The sequence below is a fragment of the Dipodomys merriami genome, unplaced genomic scaffold (genome assembly GCF_024711535.1).
Source record: "Dipodomys merriami isolate MVZ:Mamm:240054 unplaced genomic scaffold, mDipMer1.0.p SCAF_81, whole genome shotgun sequence".
Taxonomy (NCBI): domain Eukaryota; kingdom Metazoa; phylum Chordata; class Mammalia; order Rodentia; family Heteromyidae; genus Dipodomys; species Dipodomys merriami.
This window is the reverse complement of record NW_027206413.1, coordinates 4,184,800-4,206,322: the sequence shown is the minus strand read 5'-3', so window position 1 is coordinate 4,206,322 and position 21,523 is coordinate 4,184,800. Positions and strand designations below refer to the sequence as shown.

The 21,523-nt window shown below is 51.6% G+C and overlaps 1 protein-coding gene across 2 annotated transcripts in view; it reads right to left on the bottom strand.

The window, feature by feature from the left end:
- Nucleotides 1-19,393, bottom strand: part of LOC138819679 (putative histone-lysine N-methyltransferase PRDM6) — a 128,865-nt gene extending 109,472 nt beyond the window's left edge. For both annotated transcript variants that reach the window (XM_070011172.1, XM_070011171.1), the window contains exons 1-2: nucleotides 18,790-19,393; nucleotides 10,616-10,923 (exon numbers count right to left, since the gene is read on the bottom strand). In XM_070011172.1, the coding sequence (XP_069867273.1) occupies nucleotides 10,616-10,923; nucleotides 18,790-19,393 (912 nt within the window). The remainder of the gene's footprint in view (nucleotides 1-10,615; nucleotides 10,924-18,789) is intronic.
- Nucleotides 19,394-21,523: the final 2,130 nt, after the last annotated feature.

The following is a 21,523-nucleotide window of genomic DNA, read 5'->3' as shown; positions in this document are numbered from 1 at the left end:
AGGCTCATGGCCTATGCCAGACTGGGCAAAAACAGTGGGATGCCAGTGGCTCACATCTGCAATCCTAGCTACTCAGTAAGGCTGAGATCTGAGGATAGCGGTTTGAAGCCAGCCTGAGCAGCAGAGTCTGTGAGATTCTTATCTCCAATTAACCAGCAAAAAGCCTGAAGTGGCACTGTGACTCAAGTGGTAGAGTGACAGCCTTAAGCAAAACAGCTAACGGACCGCACCCAGGCCCTGGGTTCAATTCCAGTACCAACACACACACACAAACACACACACACACACACACACACACACACACACACACACACACACACACACACACACACACACACACACACACCTAGACACTGTCCCAAAAATAACCATAGCTTAAAGCAATGGAGACATGCAGGTGTGGTACAGAACCGGCCATGCAAGCACACAGCTTCCCCACCTCTACATCCCTCCCCCAAGTTGGCTTTCCTTTTCTGATAATGTTATACATAGATAAAGAGAAACAAGTGCTGGTGTTCTATGGTACTGTTCAGTGGCTATAAACAATAATAATATACAGTATATAAATAATTCAAGAAGCTAGAAATGTATTGGCTGTTTTTAATGCTAAGAAATGATAAATGAAGAACTAGCTATATTTAATGTGACTGAAACAGTATGTGTACATATCAAATTATCTTATAATACCCAATAAGTATCTATAACTGTGTCAATTCAAAACATTTTTAATTAAAATGTAAAAAGAATGCCACCCACGATTTTGAAGATCTCCATATTGTATAGTACCTCCACAGCTCAGAATCTTTCTTACTTGTGAGCCATGCTGGTAAATTTGCATTGAAATATTATTTAAACTTGATTCTGTAGTAATTAACTCCAAAGGAGTCATTGTCTAGTGTGTATAATCTTTTGTTTTAGCAAATAAGTGGTAAGTCTTCATATTTATACACCAAACTCACTAGAAACAATATTTACTATTCGCACTAAAAAAAAATAGAGGAAAAATGCTCATTTGTTATGTAAAAGTCATACTATTTCCTCCTTATAGAACTATTTACTATCTTACTATTTTATATGTGGAGAAATAGGAATACCAAGAAATTAAGTAGTTTCTGTAAAGTCTTATACATACCAAGATAAATAATGCCTTCCAAGCTAAATTTTTTTATCCTTTTTTGTTAAAAGTTTTATAGAGAGAAAGGAAAACAGCTTTTTCTCCTTCGTTTTAGAGGGTCATTACTGTCTCCTCATGGACATGAGAAAGGCTCTGGTTTTATTAAAGACATGTGCTGTAAAGCATATGAAAATTATCAGTACAAGTGTTTCTACAATACCAATAGAGTCTGCTGGCTGTTAATTACATTTCTCACCAAGAAAAGGTAGAGGGGGGAGAATGAGATTAGACATAAAATCAAAATCTATTCCAGGGTTAGTCAAATTTAAACATTTGCAGGACACTTCTTGAAAACATTCCTACTGCTCGCTGCTTTAAAATGTGTTTTTGCATATCAAGGTAATCGTGCAAACATCTTTTAACAAAATGGTGATACAATGAAATAAATTACATAGTTGTGCTGAAAAGCTCATTGTGAAAATCAACACTGGTGCATACTTCCACATAAATTCAATTCCTTATGATCTACATTAGTTACTTTTAATATGGAAATCCATTTCTACCATTTTAAAGCCTGAAATTGTATACTTTGTAGATTATCTGGGTCAAATGTTATACTCAATAAATTGGAATTAAGTGTTAACTCCCTCAGGAAAGATATGAAGTATGGTATTTTATATTAAATACCAATACTAGTATTCTTTTGAGACAAAAGCAAGAGTCCAAAACCGTTGTATTCTAACCTAAAATGTACATACACTTAGGAGCTATCTACTATTTGTAATGGGAAGAGAGATTTGAAAATTTAGTACTGTTACTTTTGTGATAAACATTAATATTCCTAAGTATGCTAACAACACTTTACAAGACACTGAAAACATGTCTTGGTTACATTTGATTCCAATTAAAAAACACTTATGAAAGTTCTATGGATTTAGATTACACTGAATGTTTCTATGGAAGACACTTCATTATCTGAGACAGCATTAATTTAAAATGATCACATAGAGTGAAAAACACTGTTCATTTTAACAAAATGGGTTTAATCCAATATCATGTATTTCACAATTGCATGCTGTGTATTTGGCTTAGTAAAGAAATATACAGGAGTTCCGGGAGGGAAGGGACATCAATAATACTCACAGTTCACCCAAGACAGAACTTACCACATAGTTTTTAATGTCTTATGATACATACAAATAAACAACAACAACGAACACCACGGCTGGGCACCGGTGGCTCATGCCTGAAATCCTAGCTACTCAGTAGGCTGAGATCTGAAGACTGCAGCTTAAAGCCAGCCTGGGCAGGGAAGTCCCTGAGACTCTTATCTCCAATTGACCACCAAAAAGCTAGAAGTGGAACTGTGGCTCTCAAGTGGTAGAGTGCTAGCCTTCAGCAAAGAAGCTAAAGGAAAACACCTGAGCCCTGAGTTCAAGTCCCAGTACACACACACACACACACACACACACACACACACACACACACACACACCACAAAATGCTCTGGTTAATAATGAATAATAATAATTCTGACTTAGTAGGCACCAATAGCCACACAAATGCAAGGTGTCACCACGTTCTTTGGCTTTCTGAAATGCAGTATTTTCCCTTTTAATCAAAGAAGTGCTTTGACATCCAAGTAGTGTGCATTCACAATCAGGACAGAAATCAGGCTTTTTGTTGCTATTGTTGTCTACCAACACTGCCAAGCATTATCAAAAGGTTTGTTATTTTATGAGCTCCAGTTTGTGTTGAAGTTTCAAAAGGGGGGGAATGATGATTAAAAACAAAATGATGATTAAAAACAAATGTTCTATAGTCAGTTATTTCGTACTAAGCAGAAACCGCATGGGTCGCTTTCACTGGATGGAGCCCTGTGGACACATTTGGCACACGCCTGGCTGTGATTTCAGGAATAAAGGCAACTTTGTGGTTTGTGGTTAGTGACTAAGCACCAAGTGAACTTATTGTGTGTGTGTGTGCGTGTGCACGCGCGTGTATCTTCTTGTATAGGAAAATCTGCATCCTTTTGAGCATTTCACACTTTGTAACAATGTCTTCATTATGCCTTCCAGAATTAATTGACCTAAAATCCAGTGAGTCTACGATATATCTATTGGATAATTAGAACTCGAAGGACCAACAAATAAAACACATTATTGACTTTTAGATATTCAATCACACAAAGATTTTACAGCTGCAATTTGAAAATGTTATTTCCTTTTAAACTGTCACTGTATCAAAATCCGGGCTGCTGACCGGAAGCACCATATTATCGATACCTTCTCCCAAACTAGGATTCAAATTGAAAAGTGACGCTACAGCCTTTAGGACAACCTGTTCTTACTCTCATGGTCTAGCTGGATCTTTTCTGAAGACAAATGGAACTTCATCACTATAAGCATCTGCCTGACCTTGAGAGCCAGAAGAGCCAGGGGGGAGGAGGGGGGTGTGACCAATAGCTATAGATATCAGTGAATGCGCTTGTGTCAATGATCATTGCTGAAATCTGTCTATACCACACTGGAACGATCAATTTTGTAAATGATTGCAATAATCAAGAAAATTGCCTAATTTATAAATCCTTGCATACAGCACTTTAATGGATCCCTCCGCTTTAATGCTGATGCCCTCGGAGCTAAATGAATTGTTGTCTGGGCTGTCATTACACAAAATGATAAAAACATCGCGTCGGCTGGGAAACCACATCTCATGGATATTCAGACCCTCAACCCATAATCACTCATTAGTGACGACCACGAAAAGTTGCCCAGTGCTGAGCTGCAGGAGGATCCAACGAGCGAGCAGATTTGTATCTGCATCTTTGTGCAAACCCTGTTCGTTTGGGGATGGAGACAAATGCCTTGCCAATGAACGGGAATGCAGAAGTACCCCCTCGTTCGGACAGCCTCGTATTCTGACAGTTTTTCTCGATCTCCTTTTATTAAATGCTGTGCCCCGTTTTTTCTTTTCTTGTTTTTAACTCCCAAGCCTATGTCAGCATGCTTGGCCACTCTGAACTCCCTGGCAGTGTCTGGCTTCAACACGGGCGCTACGAGGTGCGCTAAAGCAAATTGTGTGATGTCCCAAACCTTCCATTCCCACGCCCAGGTAAATCACAGAGTCCACCTGGACACCCAGGCTGCACATTAGCTCGTTCCCCAAGCCCACCACACAGAGATTGTTCTTCGCAGTTAAACCTTGACCAATTGATTCCAGCCAATAGTGTGCTGTCAGTATTTTACTTACTGCTCAATCTCACTAACCTGACATTTATGGTGCACTGATTGGCCTCTGTCAGTGGTGCTAGTTGTAAATTCACTTTGAAAAGCTTTGTGTTAACAGCCTTCAACCAGGCTCCAAGAAGAGTAGGAACAGGCAGCCTGACAATTGCTCGACCTCCTGCCCTTATTACAGTGAGTAAATCAGGGTTTGAGCCATTAGGCTGGAGCCTGGGGCCTACACAGAAAGGATTGACATGACGAAAGGTCAACCTCTGTCACACATGTGTAACAATTTGGATAATGGAATTCTGCAACTTATCTAAGGGAGGTGGCAAATGCTTATGGGGAAAGGCATATTCTGCTCTGGTTTCTCTGGCTTTTATGCTAAGTACTTGTACCAGAATCTGTATTTCTTGTGTAAATACACAAGGAATGTCTGAATTCATGTCATCCTGGAGTATGTAAGCTTCTAAAAAAGCAAGAAAGGAAAAGAGAGAGGGAAGTGGGCTCTAGCCATTCTATATGCAGCCTTCCTCATCACCATCCCCGCCCCCACCGCCCCGCCCCGCAGCCAGTGTCTCCAGCCTTTCTCCCAGAAGGGACCTGACTCCATTTTTCATATTCAATCACAACTTTGATCCCTAAGATTACCTTCCCACGCTGATTCCAAAGAAACAACACAGATTTTTCTCCGTTAAACAGTGTTATCACACACATACATAAGAAGGTTTTCCTGCCACTTCTCAGGGCATAACAGGATTTCCATCCCTCGCTTTCTGCAGTGACTGTGGTCAGGCAGATTTTCTTCACATGGACAAAAGGTTATGAGTTTAAAAATCAACAAATGAGCTGGGCTAGTGGCTCATGCCTGAAATCCTAGCTACTCAGGAGGCTGAGATCTGAGGACTGTCCATTACAATTCCAAGCCAGCCTAGGCAGGAAAGTCTATGAGACTCTTTTCTCCAATTAACCAGTAGAAAGCTGGAAGTAGAGGTGTGTCTCAAGTGGTAGAGTGCCAACCTTGAGCAAAAAAACAAAAAACAAAACCCTTAGGCACAACACTCAGGCCCTGAGTTCAAACCCCAGTACCAGCACACACACACACACACACACACACACACACACACACGCACGCGCACGCGCACGCACACGCACACGCACACCAACAAAAAATAATCCTGTTGGTCCCAAACACACCAGACTTTATAAAATGCTTGTACCTAAAGTATATCAGTGTTAAAGACAGGTTAGGATTAAACCTCACTAACATAAAGATTTCTACAGGGAGTGTGTGTGTGTGTGTGTGTGTGTGTGTGTGTGTGTGTGTGTGTTTAAAACCAAGCTCTGTATGTGTGTGTGTGTGTGTGTGTGTGTGTGTCTGTGTGTCTGTGTTTTTAAAACCAAGCTACGTGGGGACTTAGATCACCAAGGATGCCACAAGCAGCCTGAACCAAAGGGGCAAGGGCTTTCAACAGATCTCTCCAAAGCCAACTCCAAGCACTAAGTTTTGATTTTAACACAATGCTGGAAACCCTTCCAAGAGGCAGCAGATGGTTTTACAGTTTATGTAAAACTACAAAATGGTCACACTCTATCAAATGGGCACCACTATAAAAGACATCTTCCAATTCAATGAGGCAAAGCCAGAGAGATGCACCAGCTGTTACGATGCATAATTTAATGCGGGAGCAACACGGCCATGGCTTATGTTTAAGGAGAAATTATTTTTATTTCATAAAATTGACGTGTTCAAAGACCAACTTTCAGGCAGAGCTGTAGATTAAATGAGAAGTGGCTGGGAAACAATTTTTCCTTCAACATAACTATGACAGCCACGTATTCTATCTTTAGGTGTCTTGATAAATTAGACCCAAATGAGACAAAGTCTACAAAGCAAATATTGAGTATGTAGTTACAATGCTACCACTAAACTAATTTTCAATCATTTTAAATAGTAACTTAATATTATTTTAAACATCTAAATACATACAAATGGGTTCAGTATGGTATATGTGGAATCAACTCATTTATAAAACCATACACATAGCACATTTAAAATATGAACTCAATTTATTTCCTTCTAGTACCAATTACTTCTGATGGCTTTCAAATATAAACATTTAGCAGTAGGTAATATATTTTTAATATTGGTTTTCATTAATATCTTTTGACTTAAGCTAAATGGTAATGATGAAAAATAGGCCATTTGCTTAAAAGTGAAACTCTTATTAAATCTAAAATATGATGGCACAGAATCAAACCACAAAAAGGCCCACATTGTGTTACCCTATTGGTTTTCTGACAAAAAATAGTGAAGGTTCCCACCTAGTGCAAATTAGGCTGACACATTCAAATTTACTCAGGCAAAGAGGAGACAGGTCTTATAAAGTTAAATATCTTTCTAGTTCCTTGACAATAATCCTAACAAGTAACTACATTATCTCAATTAGCGGAATCTTTTCTTAAGTTGAAAACAAATGCAATTTATTTTGTCATTGTTGCTAACATTTCTTGTCAAACCAGACTTCACCAGTTGAGCGGTATAATTCTAGGCAATCTTAAATTATAACTTTATTTTAAACTCCTGTATATTATTCCAGTAGAATTTTAGATATACACTATGTACATTCCTAAGGTCTAGTCACATTAAACGCTGATGTTAAGCAGAAGGGGAAAACATGTACAGCTAGATTAATTTATCTCAAGGGGAAAAGAACACATTAATAACTGAGATAATATTTTCATAATGTTGGAATCAAATGTGCCTTTCAGTTCTTTATTAGAAAGCACATTAGGATAAAAATATCTTGTTCTTATCAATAAGATCCAACTGCTGAGAAAAATTGTTTTCTTTTTTCTCCCAATATTCAAATAGTTAAAAATGAATCATACAACTGAGTCTTGTTACATAAATGTATGGAAGTAAAAAGTTTTTAATGTAACCTGTAATGTTTTTGTTTTACAGTATTGCTGTTAAAAAACACATTAACATTCTGATTCTAAAATAAATTGCCACACACACACCCTCCAAAATGACTCATGTGGATTTTAGTTTACTCATCTTCTTAAACTAGAAAACAGAATTACCTTGGATAATTGCTAAAGTGGGAGGAGGGAGAAAAACTCTTTAGATTTTTTTTCCATAAATACCCAAAAGATTCAAAATATATTTAAAGTAGTGAAATGATCTTTCACTTTCTTTAAAGTGCTGAATTGTGAAGAATGGAAGCCCTACCCCGCAAATACTCGCTTTCTGAAAAAAGAATGGCATGCTTGCAAAACCAGCCAGACACTATGTATTGATGTATACTAGATATTAAAACACCGTTCTTTGACACAGAAAACAGTATTCTAATGATTAAACAAAAGGAATGAGTAAGGTGAATCTGTTTGTTTCTGTAATAAGCCTTCATGTTTATAATAAAATACAACCAGAGTAAAAACAATGGACTAAGAACTGAAGCAGAAATCCATCATCTGCTGGAAACAGTGACAGGAAAAGATTAGTGATCCATTTATTGTGCTGAAATAAAGATAAGTAACCCTGGTAAGATCTATCGGGACCTGACTATTGAACTTTAAATATAAAGACATTTCTTCATCAGCAAAGGACTTGAAAGACCATGAGGAAGAAACACAATTACAGTTGGCTTTTCAAATGAATTCACCATAATTCAACTGCTTTTAATTTTTCTTTTAAAAAATCTGCTTTATGTCACCCTGATATTCTGGAAGATATCTAATAAGAACATATGTTAAGTGGATAATTATTACATGAGTCATTAAACAATCATTGCCAGCTCTTTCCCATATAGATTTACAGTGTATTTACACTGGATTCCAATGACTGATCCCTTCTAATATAAATAATACAATGATTAAAAGTTTTCCACAATAGAATTTAGGCTTGAAAGACTAAAAGAAGAGGAGAAATTCAACAGTTAGAATCTTCTGTTATAAATGTAACTTAGTTCAAGTAGTCTTGTTTTATAAATCACGATGCTTAAAATAAAAGTAAATGCATACTCCATTGCTTAAAAGCTATTACACTAATAAAAATCAAAAATGTGTTTTTAAAGTGTTTTTTACACATAGTCACTTGCATGAAATTACCTGACCCCTAGTCACTTTTTTTAATGCTCTCCCAAGAGACAATTTTGCATGGCTGAAATGGCCCCAATGAATGGCCCCAAATGAATTCTATTCTAATTGGTGTTACAGAAGATAAAAAATAAATAAATGATGCCCTGAATTAAAGACCTATAGCTCATCCAAGCAGACACTGAGCAAGTATTTTTTACAATGTAGGACCAGCTCTGTTCTGATACATACAACTCATATATCCCAGACAATAGGCAAAACTTACTGTATAGCCACAGCAATATCCAGAAAAGGAGTAAATAATGAGCAAATTCCCCCAGTGTCTTTGCTACTCAGAATTTTGACTTCATTATGTATAGGTAAAAGTATAAAAGAGAGGTTCCATAGCTTTCAGTATACAGACATATCTGTGTGTGTGTATATACATTATGTATATATATATGTGTGTATATATATGTATATATATATTTATATATACACTGATTTCCTGTGTGCATACGTAGTGGCCTCCTGTCAATATCCTAAGCATTCAAAACCTTCTAGGAAAGAACATGAACTATGGAATTTTGTTCACATTTTGTCCTCTGTACCCTACAAATAGCATCACAGGGCATCAGCAAAGTGTTCAGTTTAACACTTTCACACAGAACCAATCTGGACCACTTCTGGACCACTTCAACAACTGCTTGATAATTTCCCCCCAGGAAAGTACTGGCAGATCTTTACATGATATTAAAGTTCCTAACAACATCTCTGGAACATGAAAATTATCTGGAAGTGTTTTATAAACTTTGGAGGTTCCAACTAATGAATTAGAAACCAAAAGCAACTAGGATATGTGTCAAACTGGATACTTTCATTCGACCCCACTTGACATCTTTCCTAGACAAAAGCTCTAACGTCTACACCTAAGGATGGCAAATAAAGTCACTTTTCTCCTGTGCCGTTCCTGAAATTAAATCTGTGAGTAAAATTTAGAAGTGAAATGAACCTAGGAGCCTGGGCATGGGGCCCCAGGAATGCCCACAGGAACGGTGTCCAATGGGCTGCCCTATCTTCACCTTGGGATTCCTGGCTGTGGATTCTGGTGCTCTCTCCTCCATCAAAGCAAGCTGTACAGAGTCCTCAGCTCCCCAACACCAACAATCACAGGAGGGAGGGAGACCCCTGATCTGTGTGTCCCTCATGTTGAATCTCCAGAGCCTACTACACCTCTGGCCGGAAGGGAATTCAGCGTACACTTGAGTGGGTTGTTGACTGTCAAGAGTTTTATGTAGTACAACTCCAACAGGACAGTTCAGAGTGCAAACAATCGTGTTGACAAGCTCTGAGCTTGTGTGAAGGGCGGGCAAGGAAACCGATGCAAGACCCCTAAGGTCCAGGGAAACTCCCTTTCCTTCCCTGACAATTTCTACTTCGTTCTTTCATTCATTCTGGCTGTGTTCAGATTTACCCCTTCCTTAACATTACAGCATCTATAGCCCTCCAGGCTAGACTGTGGACCAAACTGGTGTCTCTCTTCAGGCGTGGACCTCACTCATCAGACAGGAAGCTCAAGAACTCTCTGGTTAACCTTTTTTTCAGATCCGTTATTTTTTCAATAATGTCACGGGTACCGGGTTATTCAAAAGTTCTGTGTTTTCCCATGTTTTGATCTTTTTCTTTTTCGGATTTTTAAAGTGCTTGGGTCGACTGAATATCGTGAACCGTGCCTTTGTCTCCCATTCCACATTCAGAAAGATGCATGCGGCTGGGAAAATCAGCCTGACTCGGCCTCTCCCTCTCTAAGCTTGGGTCCCTGCCTGCTCCAGGCACCAAGTTAAAACACCTGCGAAGGCCGCAGGCCCGGCTCACACCGCAGGCCCAGGCTCCTCGGCTCCACACCCTGGCTACCTTCTCTTCTTAACCGCTCGGGCAGGCACAGGGGTGGACAGGGGTGGGCTGCGGTGGCTGTGGATGCCTGGCTGGGCTGTGGCTAGTCGGGACAGACCCGGCCCCTCGGGGCTGCAGACTGGATACTTGACAGGCCAGGCTCTCCGGGAAATCTGCTCTCCAGTCCCACCACCACCACCCCCAGCCCCGGGGCAGGCCAAGGGAGGCTCCCCGGAACGAACGCTGCCCCCTGCTCCAGTGAGCCCGGGCCCGGGTGGCCACAGGGCCGGCGAGGTCCTTACCTCCCAGAGGTGCTGTGTGTTCCTGACGGCGCCGGCCTGCACCTTGTCCGGGGGCAGCAGCACGCCCTGGAAGGGGCCGATCCAGGTGCCCTGCTGGATCCTCTGCGCCGCGCAGATGCCGTAGGCCAGGCCGGGCACGGTGCTGGTGCACAGGCACACCTCGCGCGGCAGGTCCCGCAGCCACTCGGGCAGCTCGGGCGGGGGCGCGGCGGCCGCGGCGCTGCTGGTGCCCACGAGCCGGCGCAGCGAGTGCAGCGGGCCGTGCATGGGGCACTCGCCGTGGCGGTTGTCCGCGCACATGTCGCAACCTGCGGGGGACACGCGGGGAGGGGGGAAGGGAGAGCGTTAACCCGGCCTCTGGGGCAGGGACGGGGTGTGCCGGCCGGCCTGGGGGAGCCCCCCTCCCCCGAGCGGTGAGCCCCGCGGCGTCGGCGTGGCCGGATCCGAGTCAGAACCCCGGGATCTTCCCACACACACACCCCAACGGAGCTGGGGCGCAGCCTCCACGCCGGGCAGCCGCGGCTTCCCCGGCCTCCGCCGCTCGGGCCCCCGCCCCGCGTGCGTCCCCCCCGGCCGCCCACCCCGCACCCCCAAGTCCCCCGCCTCTGCCGCGCGCCGGGATTGTGCGCTGCGTTGGCATCCACTGCGTGGCTGACTTCGTGCGTGTGCGTGTGCACGCCAGACCGCCGAGGCAGGTACCAGACAAGCCCCGCGTGGCTTCCTCCGCCTGCAGCCCCGGGCCCCCTCCGCGTCCACGCCGGGGAGTCCAGCCCCACGGAGCAGGGGGGCACGGGCGGGGCCGCGGGGCTGCACTGTCGGGGCAGGTGCGCCCCGACGTGCCCCAGGCCGGAGGGACAGCCACTGGAACGATCCAGGCCCCGGGTCTTTCCGGATGGGCGTGGCGGGTTCCAGGGAGAAGGCCCCGAGCCCCGCCCCGACGGCCGCCCCCAGGCTCCGGCGCCGCGACGACCCCGGGGAGCTGGAGCGGAAGCGCGCGCACGTGTGACCTCGCGCCCCGCACGCGGGGCCGGGCCGGGCGCGGACCCGGCGGGGAGCCAGGCAGGCCTGCGCCCGGCCTCGCCGTCGCCGGCCGCGCCCTCCGGGTTATGAATGGGCCCGGCGGAGCCGCGGCGTCTGCGCGCCCTGCGCCCCGCGAGGCCTCCCTCGGGGGGGCCGGGGCCCCTGCTGACATGGAGCCCCGAGGCCGTGAGGGCCAGGCGGCAGTGGGAGACACCTGTGCCAGGCCTCGGTCGCAGACAGGCCCTCCTGGTGGATTGCCCTGGACGAGCCCCGACGTGTGCAAGCAGCGGGTCGGAGAGGGCTTGGTGTGAAGGAGCTGGAGAGCAGGCCCGGCCTGGGGACGGCCTTCCCCTGCCATTTGCAGATTGCTGACCGGGAGACCCGACTGTGGGCGCGCGCGGGGCCGGCCAGCGCGGCCTGCCTCTCCGTCCACACCTTAGACCACAAGGCCCCGGGGCTGTGACGTCGTGGAGGGGCCCCGGTACAATCAGCTCCTGCAGGTCGAGCCTGGGCCTCCCTTCCGCACAAACAGCGCCCTCTGCCAGCGGCACAAACCGGCGGAAACACTCCCCCGGGCTCCGCGCCTGACCCCGGGCCTAGACGGGTGTGCAAAGGGCCGCCCACACCGCAGTCACCTTCCAAGCTTCCACTCGAAGACGTGGTGGGAATGGAAAGAACGGGGATCCGTCCTCGGGATTACTTAGGGCCAGCTACGCAGCATGCAGCTGCCAAACCAACCACCCTCCTGGTGTTGAAGTGCCACGGTCCCATTTTACAGATTTGGCAAGAGAGCCTCCTTCGTGAAGACTGTAACCTGCCCAAGAACCAGAAGCTGGAAAGTGACAGACAAAGAGTTCATCACGTGGGTCTGCCTGACTCGAGCCTTCAAATCCGGCAGATTTAGGAACACTAATGAAAGCGCTGAGAATTTCATCCCCCGATGCGTGGCTCAATCAATAGAATTAAAGTGTCTCAGTGATGGAACTATTTTGAGGCCACAAAAAGTGCTCTGTCCTGACTGAATTACAGAGACGTCTCTTTCCCACACTCCCGGGTTTGGGGAAGTTACATTAGCAAAGTGAATAGAAAATGCCCGTCATTTTTCATGTCAGTATCTCACTTCAGAAATAGCCTTTCAGTACCTCAGCAAAAATAGCTAAAAACAAATGACAATAATCAAGGGTGGTTTCCTTGTGAAAATATGCATGCAACACCCCCTAGGACCTGCTCCATTAATTTCCCTGTTCTGGTAGACTCAACAAAGCAAAAGAATGAGAAGCAAAAAAGCATTTACTGCTCACACCGCTAACCACCTGCATCAGGACTTCCATCAACTCCCATCCTCTCCACGCGAAATGTCAACTGTGTGGGTGATAATGTAAGGAGAAATAAACTCCGAGCAGTACCCCCCCAGACAAGAAGCACACTTCTAGTAGTATTTGTATGTCAGTAAGCTATAGCTAAATCCTGTTCCCAAGAAATCCTCCAAAGCCCTCTTAAGCTTAATATTTCTCAGGTGTTGAAAAAGTACTGAAAAACAGAGGCTCTCTCACTATCTAGAAGATGACCTGTACCTTAAGTCTTACTGTAGACAGGTGTGATACACTCATTAGTCCTCCCAATATATGAGTCTTAACCTTGAACCACTTCATGCTCTATCAGAACATTCTACCAGAAAAGTTAGCCAACTGCCACCAAAGTGCCCGTTACACTAGAGCATTCATGTATGTGGGAGCGTGCAGCCCCGGGCGTTGAACTTACGGTCCTTGAGCGTTTTTCCTCAAGGCTCATGTTCTCTACCACTTGAGCCACAACTCTATTTCTGGCTGTTTGGAGGTTAATTGAAGGTTAAGAGTCACATGGATTTTCCTGCCCAGACTGGCTTCAAACCCTGGTCCTCAGATCTCAGCCTCTTGAGTAGCTAGGAGCCACCACTCACTGGATAACATTGCTTTTTAAATGTGCAAAATCATAAGGTACTTGTATGTAACTCGAGTGAGTTTCTTGGAGGGGAGCTAGGAGATGTTTAGAAGCAGCAGCTTGGTTCTTGGGATTGACAAGTCTGTCACAAGTTGACACGCACTCTACACGTTTTCTAGCCAGCAGGCCAGACATTTGCCAGGGAAAGGTTGATGAAAAAGCAGGCCAGACCCTCTCAACTACGAAACACGTCCCTACCGCTGTCTGATGTGTGCTGTGTTACTCCCCGCGGACGAACACACCAGCACCCCAGCCTAAATATCGAGTAAATATCCCCAGTTTAAAAAGGAAACACCAGTGCTTCCCACCCCCCCCCCACACACACACAAGTTCACCATTGCCCCTCACAGGGGATTTAGTTTCTCGGCCCCGGGGAGGCTGCTGGGGCGGCCATCTCTCTGGAGGACGTGTGTCCGAGGCCCTCCGGGGAGGCAGCGCGGGCCTCGGTGCGGGCCAGGCCAGCCAGCGCTTCCCGGGCCATCCTCCCCGCGCAGGGGGACGGACGGACGGACGGACGGACAGGTGCCCAGGCTGCTTCTCTTTTCTGGCCTTTCACTTCTGGCGGTGGGAGCAGAGGTGAAAGGTGAAGCCCTGGGGGCTGGGGTGTGAGGCGGGGGAGGCCGAGGGCGGACGGGAAGTCAGCGCCGCGCCGGGTCCCCGCCGGGTCCCAGGCCTCCGCGCGGCCCCGCAGCCGGCTCGCGAGGCCGGCGGCCGCCTTCCCGCCCCGGCTGCGTGTCCTCCCCGCCGCCTGCGGGGTCGCTGCCCCGGGCCCGGGGTCGAGCCGGGCGCCGGAGCCCATCGATCCGCGCGCCCCGCCCGGGGCTGGGGGGGGGGGAGCAGGGGGCGCCCGGCCTCGGAGCCGCCACGCCGCCGGCCCCTCCTCCACGGCGGGGCCGGGGGTCGGGAGGCAGAGCGGGGGCCAGGGGAGGGGCTGCAGCCCGGGGCGGCGGCCGCGGTCCGGGCTGGATGGACAGACGGACAGCCCAGACCTCGGGGATCGCGGGCAGCCCCCGGGTGTGGTGGTCCGGAGGACAGTATTGATAAAGGGCGTGGAGAGCGTGCGGGGACTCGGGGTGGAGCTGCCCCGCCCGGCCCCGCCCGGCCCGCAGCCCCCGACCTCGCGCCTCGATCGAAGCAGGCCTGGGCCGCTGCACGGCCCCCTACAAAACCATGGGGCAATTAACCGTGTCCCGTCCCCTCATCCTTCACGGCGGGTGGCACAGATCGATGGGATGACTGCCGACGGGCCATTTTATCACCTTAAATGCACAGTCACCGCCTCTTCTAGCCCCTCATACCCGGCTCCACGCGGGGACTCGCGCGCTGGGTCAGGGGCGACGCACAACAGCCAAGTCCTGGGCGTGCACACGAGAGGCAAGGGGAAAGGAGGACACAAAAGAGAACGCGCTCCTCCCAAGACTCCCTCTCCTCGCAGGGGACCGGGTCTGAAATCTGAAGGCCAGCAGGGAACCTGGACAGGGCTGGGGGGAAGCAGAGGCCGCGCCTGGGAAGGGCCGGCTGGTGGACCGCTCACTCCGCGCTGCTCCAACAGGACCTCCTCCTCCCAGCCCGAAGGGGAAAATCCTGGGGAAGGTAAGGTCTAGAAAGCTCTCGCCCCCCCCCCCAGCCCCCGCCCCAGGTCTCTTCCCCAAATCTCACAGTAGGGCTCACCACAACCAGACAGACAACCAACCCAAACCTGGGTCAGCCCTCCTCTCTCCAGCTCTTCTCAACCCCTAAGCAAATGGACCACTGCTGCCAACCCAGCCTCCGCCCCACGCTGTGCACACACCGGCGTGCACACACCGGCGTGCACACGCTGCCGTGCACACTGGCTGTTTCTGGCACACGAGCATCCCCTTCAATCATCATGGGATTAGAGATACCTCCTCCCCACTTGGGGAAATTGCGTGCACGCCCCAACTCTCCCCTTAAAAGACACCCCAACAGGTTTAATTTTTGCGCTTCCTTCTCTGGAACTAGGGAAGAACTTCACACAATGATATGAAAAGCTAATTGTCTCTGCCAAGGTAAGATCTGGGTCCTCCACACATACCCCAGAGGCTCCTGGGATTGCTTCTCTCCATCCTCTTAAGTGGAATGACAAGGTCTCAGACAACGGCACCAGCTTCCAGAACCCGAAAAGAAGGGGCCTGAGGGAATCAATGGCTTCAGGCAACCTAGCAGCAAATGAGGGCAGTAATACCCAGAAGAGAGCTCCCTTCCCCCCTGTCCAGGTATTACACTGCACAGCACTTGACTTTTAAGAGAAGACGGTAGCAGCAACAACTAAGCATTCACAGAGCTCAGTAGAAAGTATCCCTCAATCAGCGAGTAAATTGATGCATGCAGTTAAATAACAGAAATCATTGCACAGAGTTCACTCTGGCTAACTTGCAGTTTGGGTTGTTTTTTAAAAGCTTTTTGTGTAAGGACTACCACGATCATTTGCTGTGACATTTGCAACGGATGCCAATCAACTCTCCAGTGAAATGAGTTGGGCAGAGTTCTTTTCTTATAGAGCAACAGTATCGAGTGTTGCCAATCCCAGGCAAAGTTACTCTTCTGGAGGAAGGGGGAACGGTGGAGGGCCCTTTTCTGCCTGGTAAGAAAAGGTGAAACAAGTCAACATCCTTTTACATAAAAAGTGACAAAATGAAGGGGTCACTCACCTAATTCTTTCAGAGCAAAATGGCAATAGAAAAAAAAAAGGTGAAATGGAGACTGGTGAAATCTACACATAACTAGATGCTCCCCTTTCTGCCCAAACCCTGCCCCTCACCCCCCCCACACACACACGAATTGAGCATCTGCTTCTGATTTCAATCTTTCAAGGTACCCACCTACTTAGCTTCCCGAGCCTAGGGAAATATTCTCCAGTCTCTGCATTTCAGACTTGGTGTAAGTACCTAGTTAGACTCAATCACTTTTCATTTTGATAAATAAAACACACTCCATGGGTTCAAAATAATAACTAAGTATGCTTGCTCAAAGACGTTCCTGGAAGAATGGGAGGCCTGGTCTCCCATGTTATCCACAGCTAATTTAGTCTTCTATTTATTTTTGTTCAAAGCTCTTTAATTAGCGAGCAACTTGAGGTGTAACTTTGAGGTGACCAAACTTCCTTTCCCTTCCATCTTTTCTCTTGAACATTGAACACTGGTTCACTCCAAAGAAGATGGATGAAATATGAGTGATTTAACTAAAATAATTCATTTCCTCCATCCAGAAAAAAAAAAGATAACCTAGATAATAAACTGGCGCAGTGGCCACTATTAGTTGGTAATCCATCCTCATTCTTCCTTGATTCATCTCTCTCCTCAGCGAAATGTCTTAAACCTCAAGACTGCATTATAAACAACACAGATACTTTGACACAAAGCCAGCGCTTCAAGTGGAGGCTATGCTGCTGGTATTTTTTTTCCAACACAGATTTAATTCAGAAAAGAAACTGCAAGCCCGATAAGAAACTTCCAGCCTTCGATGACTACTTCCCTTTACTCTAAGAAATGCCTTTTCCAACGCATTTTTATTTTTCTACCTCACAGGTTTTAAAGAACTATTCTGATAACAAAAACTGCAAGAGATTCATTAGGAAATAGCGCTTTTTAAATCTATCTAGGCAATATAATTGTAAAAAAAAAAAATGTTCTGACTCCCTGAAACACAAGTGTTCTTAACTGCACAGGAAACTGGAATCGAAATTCCCATTTAAAAACAGTACTTTACAGTCAAGAGTCTAGAAGGGAGAGGGGGTAAATACACTTGCTCTTTTTACTGGTAATTATTATCCACCACAAAAAATTATCTCCAACCATTGTGAAAACACTAATACATCTCAGTCACTAAACAGTGTTTGGTTTTGGGTTTCCTTTAATCGAAGCAATGACTTTGGGAACCCAAAGCAATCCAACTAGTCACTCCTGCAGAAAATCAAGACATTTATGGAGTAACACACATTCCGCAAGAAACAACTTATTCAAAATAGTCTCAAAAAGTAAACCTTCGTGATGACTTTTCCTCACAGAAGCCAGACGAAGGGGTGAGCTGGAGAAAACAAATGAAGGAAGGCTGATCTCTGAAACGTGATTCCCTGCCTGGACCTCACCCCCATCCCCACAGGTCTCTGGAAGCACGTATAACACTTAGCCGCCCCCCTCCCCCAAAAAAGGAGTAAACAAGCCACAGCTTCTGAGTTGACCCAGAGAGAAGCAGATACAAACAAAGCAACGCACACTCTGGAGTTTTCTCTGGGGGTTCTGCTTCAAAACAGCAGACTAGAGTGCACTTGGGATAAGCATTTAAGATTGTGACCCCCAGAAGTCCGGATCTCAGGTTAGGCGGTTACCGCGCCCTGGTGCCAGAGAAGAAGACGCTTTCTGGAAACCACTGTCACCAGGAACTTTTCAGAGGCAAAGAAAGAAACAGGCGGAGCACGGTGGGCCGCACGCGCGTGCGGGACCGGGGCGCTCGGTGAATGCGGGGTCCTGCAGGACCCTCCCGGCCCCGGACGTCCACACACTGGGGGTGAAGTAGTGGGCGCTCTTCTTTCCCTCCTTTTCCAGCTAAGACTATACCCAAGCATGGCGGCCTGTCCTCGGGAAGGGCGCAGACTCACTGACAACCCAAAGGAGGCCCGCCCCCCCCACCCCAAACCAAGCCTGACAGTTAATTCCCGGGGTGGGAAAGCAATCGCCGATCTCCGTGCTCCCCGGCGTCCGGCACGCCACCCCGGTCCCCACTCGGGCCCGGCGGGGCCGGGGAGCACGCCCGTCCCGTGCTGCGGGTCAGTGACCCGCGGGTCCCGGAGCACCGCGCGGAGGGAGGGCGGACTCCGGGCCGGGCCACGGGCGGCTCCAGCGCCCCCACTCCCCACGGAGCTGTGCGAGCAGGGGGGGTCAAGAGATGGGACAGGGCGAACCCCAAGATGCCACTGCGGCCACCCCATCTTCCTCCTCCCACGCCGGAAAACTTTGGCCACCGCGATCGATCGGCCCGAGAGGCGCGCGGGACCCGGGCGGGGACACCATCTCCCCGCCAGGTCGGCCCCCGGCGCCCCCGGGCCGGCGGCACCTCCGCCGATCCCTCCCCGGCCGACCCGCGCCCGCTCCGGCGGCGGCGGCGGCGGCGGCGGCGGCGCGGCCCGGGCGGGCGTGAGCCCCGCGGCTACGTACGGTTGTTGGGGTCGCTGGTGTGCGGGTGGAGCGGGATGATCTCCATGCGCTGCTGGCCGTACAGGTAGTAATCCAGCTCCTCGGCGCTGCAGCGGAAGCGCGGGGCGCCCCGGCCGTCCCCGCCGCCGCCGCCGCCGCCGCCGCCCTGGGCCGGCCCGGGGCCCGAGGCGGCGCCCAGGCACAGGTCCTTGGAGGGCAGCGGCTCGGCGGCCACGGTGGCGGCCACGGCGAGGGGCGCGAACACGGGCAGCTGGGCCACGGGCAGGGTGGAGAGGCCCGCCAGGGCGGCGGCGGCGGCGGCGGCGGCCGCGGCGCAGGAGGACACGGAGGAGGCGGCCGTGGAGGAAGACGCCGGGGCGGACGAGGCGGAGGAGAGGGAGGCGGGCCGCGGGCGCAGGCCGTCCGGCTGGGGCTCGGCGCGCTCCGGGGGCGGCGGCGGCGGCGGCAGGGGCTGCGGCGCGCCCAGGGGCCCCGCGGGGCCGCCGCCCTTGAGCGGGCCGCCGCCGCCGCCGCCCGCGTGGGGAAAGAGCTGCTGCCAGTGCTGCAGGTAGGCTGGATCCACTTTGAGGAAGGCCGAGCCGCCGGGGTCTCCGGGCTTCAGCATGTCGGGCGCCTCGGGCTGGGGAGGGGAGGGCGAGGAGGGCGCGCGTGAGACGGACCCCGGCTCGGGCGGCGGGAGCCCCGGGGCTGCCCGGCCGCCGGCCCGCGTCCGCCGCTCGCCCTCGCCCACAACTCGGCCGGGGCGCAAAGTTTACTCCGGAGCCTCGGCGCCGCGCACAGGAAGCGGCGCGCGCCCGGCGCTGCCCGTCCCCCCCCCCCCCAGCCCGCCGGACCACGCGGCGCTGCCCCGCACCGCTCAGCCGCGGGCCGCCGTCCCCGCCCGCGGCCAGCGCCCGCCCGCCGACCCCAGGACGGACTGGCGCAGCGCCCGCCGGGGCGCGGGCGCCGGGTCGGTCTCGCCGGGCCTCCCCCCCTGTCCCCGCCCCCGCCGCCGACCCCAGCCCGGGACTTCCATCCTCCCGAGCCCCGAGCCCCGGGCGACCCTCCCCTCCCCGTACCTGAGGCCGCCGGGCCGCCGGCGGGTGCGGGCGTGTCGGCCGGGGACTCCGGCCGTGAGCGCGCGCGGGGGTCCGGGGCGCGCTACATGCCCCCGGGCCGCGTGGGGGCAGCGCCGGGGCGATCGGGCCGCCGGGAGCCCTCCCGCGGGGTCCCGGCGAGGGCTGCGTGGCCCCGCGGAGGGCGCGGGGGTGCGGGCGGGCCCCCGGCGCAGGACGGAGCCGCCGCGGGCCGACCCCGCCGCTCCGCTCTGGCAGCTCCCGGCCGCGCACGTGGCTTTTACGACAGCGCAAATTACAAGTGTGTGCGTGCGTGTGCGGTGTGTGTCTGAGAGAGAGACCGAGAGAGACGGAGAGACGGAGGGAGGGAGGCGGGGAGGGAGGGCGGGAGGGGGAGTGGGAGGGGGAGGCGGCGGGCGGCTGGCTGAACCGAGGGGAGGGGAGGGGGAAGGAAGTGCTAACTGGGCTGGACCCACGGACCGCCCCGGCTCCTCTCGTGCGCGGATCCGTCGTGGGCCGGGCCTCCCGCGCAGCCCCGCGCTTCCCCGGCGCGCGCCCCCGGGCTCTGCGGCCGCCTCTGTCCGTGCGTCCAGCTCAGGCGCCGGCTCCGGGCCCGAACCGCGCAAGCCGCGGAGGCGCGGGCGGCGGCGTGCGTCCCAGCGAGCGCTCGCGTGTCCGCGCGGGGCCGGCGGGGAGAGTCGGTGCGGAGCCCGAGCCCGCGGGGGGTGGGGGAGGCGTCCCCGGCTCCGATGCGCCCGGGGTGCTGCGGGGTGGGGTGTCAGAGTCACACAGCGGCCAAACCACCTCTGCCCTAAATCCTCGCGGGGACGGGGGCGGGGGCCGCCGTGGGGTCGTCACGTCCGGGAGCTCAGCCAAGGCCCGAGTCAGGTACTCAAAGCCGCGTCTGGGCACAGCTGGCCCGGGACCGGGTCGCCGGCGAGCTCCCTCCGCCCGGCGGGGGTGGCGCGGGGGTGTGGGGGCGCCCACGCCGCCCCGGGCTGGTCGCCCTCGCCACGCAGTGCGGCGTGCACGAGCCGGCGGGCGCCGCCCCGGCTGTCCCGGGCACGCGTGGCGGGCGGGCGGGCGGCCGCAGATCAACCCCGCCCGCGTGCCGTCCACACCTCCAAGGGAAGAACACACGTTTATTGTGCCGTCGCCACGCGAAACGGTTAATAAAGAGTCTAGTGTTTTTCCTCCTCTTCGCTCCCCTCGTGTGGTCCGATCCCGGGAAACGGGCTTCGACTTGGGGGGCCACGCGCGACGCCTCCGTCCGGGTTGGAGCGGAGCTGGGCGGCGCGCGCCGCGGCCGGCGTGCTCACGACGGGGTTACCCGTCATCCCCGGCGGGAGCGGCGACCCCCGCGAGGGCAGCCCGCCGTGGGCCCGCGGGCAGCCACGCCGCCCTCGGCCGAGCGCTCGGCGCAGGGCCGCGGACGGGGCTCCGGCCTCCCTCGTCCTCCTCTGCTTCCCGCACCGCCGCACGCGCGCGGCCGCTGGGCCGGGGAGGAACGCCCACCTCCTCCCCGCGTGCTCGCAGCCAGCCCGTGACCGCTCGCCGGGAGAAGCGGGGAGCCTCGGCGACGCACCCCCATCCGGCCTCCTCTCGTCTGCCTGGAGCCGGCCCCTTCCACGCGCGGGGCCCGGACCTGGAGAGTCCACGGACCCCCACGGCCTTCTTCC